The sequence below is a fragment of the Oncorhynchus masou genome, chromosome 27 (assembly GCF_036934945.1).
Source record: "Oncorhynchus masou masou isolate Uvic2021 chromosome 27, UVic_Omas_1.1, whole genome shotgun sequence".
Classification (NCBI taxonomy): Eukaryota; Metazoa; Chordata; class Actinopteri; order Salmoniformes; family Salmonidae; genus Oncorhynchus; species Oncorhynchus masou.
In genome coordinates this window covers 63,494,037-63,500,036 of record NC_088238.1, presented here as the reverse complement: position 1 = coordinate 63,500,036, position 6,000 = coordinate 63,494,037, and the positions used below count along the sequence as shown (strand labels likewise).

The following is a 6,000-nucleotide window of genomic DNA, read 5'->3' as shown; positions in this document are numbered from 1 at the left end:
CAGTTTCCCTCCTGTACTGTCATTTAAAATCTCTGATGAGGTCTCCCTCTGTCCCAGAGCCTGTGGTGTACCTGGGGAGGTCAGAGTACTCAGTAGATGAGAGTTGTGGTTACCTGGAGGTTTCAGTTTGGAGGTCTGGTACTGACCTGTCCCATAATGCATCAGTCACACTACGCTCCCGATCAACACAGCCGGTCAGCGCTCTGGGTAGGAGGACACACTATTTTTCTCTCTCACTCATCCTCTCTCTCTCTCTCTCTCTCTCTCTCTCTCTCTCTCTCTCTCTCTCTCTCTCTCTCTCTCTCTCTCTCTCTCTCTCTCTCCTCTCTCTCTCTCTCTCTCTCTCTCTCTCTCTCTCTATTTCCCTTCTCTCTCTCTCTTTCGCTCTCTTTCTTCTCTATCACTTAGGGTTAGGAGCTAGAGTCTATCTTTCACTTTTGCTCTCTCTCTTTCTCTGTCTCTTCAGTCTCTCTTCTCTGTCGATCTCTCTTCTATCTCTCTTTCACTCTCCCTTCTCTATCTCTCTTTCGCTACCTCTTCTCTGTCTCTCTTTCGTCTCTATCAATCTCTCTTTCTCTACCTCTTTCTTCTCTCTCTCTCTTCTCTATTTCTCTCTCTCTTTCTCTATCGCTCTCTCTCATTTTCTCTTTCTCAATTCCTCTCTGCCTCTCTCTCTTTCTCCCTCTCTCCCTCTTCTGTCTCTGTTCCTCATTCTTTCCCTCCCTTATTCTGTGTCTTTTTTCAAACTTTCTTTCTTATTTCTGTCTTGGAATCTTGATCTCCCTCCCTCCCTCCCTCCCACTCAACTTTCTCTTTCCCATTTGTCTTCCTTCTCCCTTCTAAACCATCCCCCTCTCACTTTCTCCCCTCCCCTTTCTCTCTCTCTCTCTCCTCCCCCTCTCCTCCCTTTCTCCACCCCCTCTTTTTCTATCCTTCCCCCTCCTCTCTCTCACCAACCATCTCCTCTCTCTCACCAACCATCTCCTCTCTCTCAATTCAATTCAAGGGGCTTTATTGACATGGGAAACATGTGTTTATGTTGCCAAAGCAAGTGAAATAGCTCATAAACAAAAGTGAAATAAAAAATAAAAATGAACAGTAAACATTATACTATAAATATACTATAAGTATATAGTTCCAAATAGTTCCATAATATAAGTTCCAAAAGAATAAAGACATTTCAAATGTCATATTATGTAACATAAATACGGATTGTATTTACAATGTTGTTTGTTCTTCACTGGTTGCCCTTTTCTTGTGGCAACAGGTCACAAATTGTGCTGCTGTGATGTCACACTGGTATTTCACCCAGTAGATATGGGAGTTTATCAAAATCTCTTTCTCTCTCTACCCCCCCCTCTCTCTCCAAGCGGGGTTGGACTACGTGGGCATTGGCCAGAGTGTTGACTTCCCACCGGGCATCACCGTGGTGACGGTGAAGGTGGCCATCTTGGATGACCTGGGTGGTCCGGTGATGGAGGGGGAGGAGTCTTTCCAGCTGGTTCTGAGCATGCCCAATAACTCATCACTAGGACGACCTAGCCTGGCTACCATTACTATCAACGACACCATGTCTGACTGTGAGTTCTAGGAGTTAGGAGACACACTATATACCTTATTGTGAGTTATAGGAGTTAGGAGACACATTACACACCTTATTGTGAGTTCTAGGAGTTGGGAGACACATTACACACCTTACTGTGAGTTCTAGGAGTTAGGAGACACACTATATACCTTACTTTTTAACATTGTCTATACTGTGCTCTTCAGAGTGGCTACATTAGGCTGTATAACGTGTTCATAACATCTCATGGTGCCTCTGTCTCTGCCTCAGTACCCAGGGTGCAGTTCAGGGAAGTGGAGCTGCGGGTGGACGAGGCCGACGGGCGGGCGGTTGCCGTGGTAACCCGTGACGGCGACCTCGGCCTCACCTCCGTTGTCAGATGTTACACGCGCCAGGGTTCCGCCCAGGTGATGACGGACTATGAGGAGAGACCAGACACGGATGAGTCCGTCGTCGCCTTCAGGCCAGGTAAGAGAGACAAACACATGGACATCAGGACCGATTGGAAGGTGTGTCCTCAATTTGCTGTTTTTCATCAGATGTCCCCATTTGTCACATAAACGTGTGTGTGTGTTTGTTTGTGTGTGTGGACATGTTTAACTATTCTTGTGGGGACCAGAAGTCCCTACAAGAATAGTAAACTAACAAAAAATTGACCAACTGGGGACATTTTGTTAGTCCCCACAAGGTCAGATGCTACTTCTAGGGGGTTTAGGGTTAGAAATAGGAGCTAGGGTTAGGAGCTAGGGTTAGGAGCTAGGGTTAGTTTCAGGATTAGGAACTAGGGTTAGGAGCTAGTGTTAGTTTTAGAGTTAGTTTTGGGGTTAGGAGCTAGTGTTAGTTTTAGGGTTAGGAGCTAGGGTTAGGAGCTAGGGTTAGTTTTAGGGTTAGGAGCTAGGGTTAGTTTTAGGATTAGGAACTAGGGTTAGGAGCTAGTGTTAGTTTTAGGGTTAGTTTTGGGGTTAGGAGCTAGTGTTAGTTTTAGGGTTAGGAGTTAGGGTTAGGAGCTAGGGTTAGTTTTAGGGTTAGGAGATAGGGTTAGGAGCTAGGGTTAGTTTTAGGGTTAGGAGCTAGTGCTAGAAGCTAGGGTTAGGAGCTAGGGTTAGGATCTAGGGTTAGAAGCTAGGGATAGGAGCTAGGGTTAGGAGCTAGGGTTAGTTTTAGGCTTAGGAGCTAGTGTTAGAAGCTAGGGTTAGGAGCTAGGGTTAGTTTTAGGGTTAGTTATAGGATTAGGAGCTAGGGTAAGTTTTCCGGTTTGGAGCTAGGGTTAGGAGCTAGAGTTAGTTTTAGGGTTTGGAGCTAGGGTTAGGAACTAGGGTTAGTTTTAGGCTTAGGAGCTAGTGTTAGAAGCTAGGGTTAGGAGCTAGGGTTAGTTTTAGGGTTAGTTTTAGCGTTAGGAGCTCGGGTTAGTTTTAGGGTTAGTTTTAGGGTTAGGAGCTAGAGTTAGTTTTAGGGTTAGGAGCTAGGGTTAGGAGCTAGGGTTAGTTTTAGGGTTAGGAGCTAGGGTTAGGAGCTAGGGTTAGGGGCTAGGTTTAGTTTTAGGGTTAATTTTAGGGTTAGGAGCTAGAGTTAGATTTAGGGTTAGGAGCTAGGGTTAGTTTTAGGGTTAGGAGCTAGGGTTAGGAGCTAGAGTTAGTTTTAGGGTTAGGAGCTAGGGTTAGGAGCTGGAGTTAGTTTTAGGGTTAGGAGCTAGGGTTAGGAGCTAGGGTTAGTTTTAGGGTTAGGAGCTAGGGTTCATTTTAGGGTTAGGAGCTAGGGTTAGGAACTAGGGTTAGGAGCTAGCATTAGGAGCTAGGTTTAGTTTTAAGGGTTAGGTGCTAGAGTTAAGAGCTAGGGATAGTTTTAGGGTTAGGGTTAGGAGCTAGGGTTAGTTTTAGGGTTAGGAGCTAGGGTTAGTTTTAGGATTAGGAACTAGGGTTAGGAGCTAGTGTTAGTTTTAGGGTTAGTTTTGGGGTTAGGAGCTAGGGTTAGTTTTAGGGTTAGGAGCTAGGGTAAGTTTTAGGGTTAGGAGCTAGGGTTAGTTTTAGGATTAGGAACTAGGGTTAGGAGCTAGTGTTAGTTTTAGGGTTAGTTTTGGGGTTAGGGTTAGGGTTAGGGTTAGGGTTAGGAGCTAGGGTTAGTTTTAGGGTTAGGAGCTAGGGTTAGAGCTAGGGTTAGTTTTAGGGTTAGGAGCTAGTGTTAGAAGCTAGGGTTAGGAGCTAGGTTAGTTTTAGGGTTCGTTATAGGATTAGGAGCTAGGGTTAGTTTTCCGGTTTGGAGCTGGGGTTAGGAGCTAGAGTTAGTTTTAGGGTTTGGAGCTACGGTTAGGAACTAGGGTTAGTTTTAGGCTTAGGAGCTAGTGTTAGAAGCTAGGGTTAGGAGCTAGGGTTAGTTTTAGCGTTAGGAGCTAGGGTAAGTTTTAGGGTTAGTTTTAGGGTTAGGAGCTAGAGTTAGTTTTAGGGTTAGGAGCTAGGGTTAAGAGCTAGGGTTAGTTTTAGGGTTAGGGGCTAGGGTTAGTTTTAGGGTTAGGAGCTAGGGTTAGGAGCTGGAGTTAGTTTTAGGGTTAGGAGCTAGAGTTAGTTTTAGGGTTAGGAGCTAGGGTTAGTTTTAGGGTTAGGAGCTAGGGTTAGTTTTAGGATTAGGAACTAGGGTTAGGAGCTAGTGTTAGTTTTAGGGTTAGGAGCTAGGGTTAGTTTTAGGGTTAGGAGCTAGGGTTAGGAACTAGGGTTAGAGCTAGCATTAGGAACTAGGTTTAGTTTTAAGGGTTACGAGCTAGAGTTAGGAGCTAGGGATAGTTTTAGGGTTAGGGTTAGGAGCTAGTGTTAGTTTTAGGGTTAGAAGCTAGTGTTCGGAGCATGGGTTAGTTTTGGGGTTAGGAGCTAGGGTTAGGAGCTAGGGTTAGAAGCTAGGGTTAGGAGCTAGGGTTAGGAGTTTGGGTTAGTTTTAGGGTTAGGAGCTAGTGTTTGAAGCTAGGGTTAGGAGCTAGGGTTAGTTTTATGGTTAGTTTTAGGGTGAGGAGCTAGGGTTAGTTTTAGGGTTAGGAGCTAGGGTTAGGAACGAGGGTTAGGAGCTAGCGTTAGGAACTAGGTTTAGTTTTAAGGGTTAGGAGCTAGAGTTAGGGGCTAGGGATAGTTTTAGGGTTATAAGCTAGTGTTAGGAGCTAGGGTTAGTTTTGGGGTTAGGAGCTAGGGTTAGTTTTAGGGTTAGAAGCTAGTGTTAGGAGCTAGGGTTAGTTTTGGGGTTAGGAGCTAGGGTTAGGAGCAAGGGTTAGAAGCTAGGGTTAGGAGCTAGGGTTAGGAGCTAGGTTTAGGAGTTTGGGTTAGTTTTAGGTTTAGGAGCTAGGGTTAGTTTTACGGTTAGGAGCTAGGGTTCGTTTTAGCGGTAGTAGCTAGGGTTAGTTTTAGGGTTAGTTTTAGGGTTAGGAGCTAGGGTTAGGAACTAGGGTTAGGAGCTAGCATTAGGAGCTAGGTTTAGTTTTAAGGGTTAGGTGCTAGAGTTAAGAGCTAGGGATAATTTTAGGGTTAGGGTTAGGAGCTAGGGTTAGTTTTAGGGTTAGGAGCTAGGGTTAGTTTTAGGATTAGGAACTAGGGTTAGGAGCTAGTGTTAGTTTTAGGGTTAGTTTTGGGGTTAGGAGCTAGGGTTAGTTTTAGGGTTAGGAGCTAGGGTAAGTTTTAGGGTTAGGAGCTAGGGTTAGTTTTAGGATTAGGAACTAGGGTTAGGAGCTAGTGTTAGTTTTAGGGTTAGTTTTGGGGTTAGGGTTAGGGTTAGGGTTAGGGTTAGGAGCTAGGGTTAGTTTTAGGGTTAGGAGCTAGGGTTAGGAGCTAGGGTTAGTTTTAGGGTTAGGAGCTAGTGTTAGTTTTAGGGTTAGGAGCTAGGGTTAGGAGCTGGAGTTAGTTTTAGGGTTAGGAGCTAGAGTTAGTTTTAGGGTTAGGAGCTAGGGTTAGTTTTAGGGTTAGGAGCTAGGGTTAGTTTTAGGATTAGGAACTAGGGTTAGGAGCTAGTGTTAGTTTTAGGGTTAGGAGCTAGGGTTAGTTTTAGGGTTAGGAGCTAGGGTTAGGAACTAGGGTTAGGAGCTAGCATTAGGAACTAGGTTTAGTTTTAAGGGTTACGAGCTAGAGTTAGGAGCTAGGGATAGTTTTAGGGTTAGGGTTAGGAGCTAGTGTTAGTTTTAGGGTTAGAAGCTAGTGTTCGGAGCATGGGTTAGTTTTGGGGTTAGGAGCTAGGGTTAGGAGCTAGGGTTAGAAGCTAGGGTTAGGAGCTAGGGTTAGGAGTTTGGGTTAGTTTTAGGGTTAGGAGCTAGTGTTTGAAGCTAGGGTTAGGAGCTAGGGTTAGTTTTATGGTTAGTTTTAGGGTGAGGAGCTAGGGTTAGTTTTAGGGTTAGGAGCTAGGGTTAGGAACGAGGGTTAGGAGCTAGCGTTAGGAACTAGGTTTAGTTTTAAGGGTTAGGAGCTAGAGTT

The 6,000-nt window shown here is 45.0% G+C and overlaps 1 protein-coding gene across 1 annotated transcript in view; it reads left to right on the top strand.

The window, feature by feature from the left end:
• LOC135515538 (FRAS1-related extracellular matrix protein 2-like) overlaps window positions 1-6,000 on the top strand; it is a 118,943-nt gene that overhangs the window by 55,879 nt on the left and 57,064 nt on the right. The window contains exons 17-19 of the mRNA XM_064939153.1: window positions 58-207; window positions 1,371-1,580; window positions 1,835-2,032. Of these exons, the coding sequence (XP_064795225.1) occupies window positions 58-207; window positions 1,371-1,580; window positions 1,835-2,032 (558 nt within the window). The remainder of the gene's footprint in view (window positions 1-57; window positions 208-1,370; window positions 1,581-1,834; window positions 2,033-6,000) is intronic.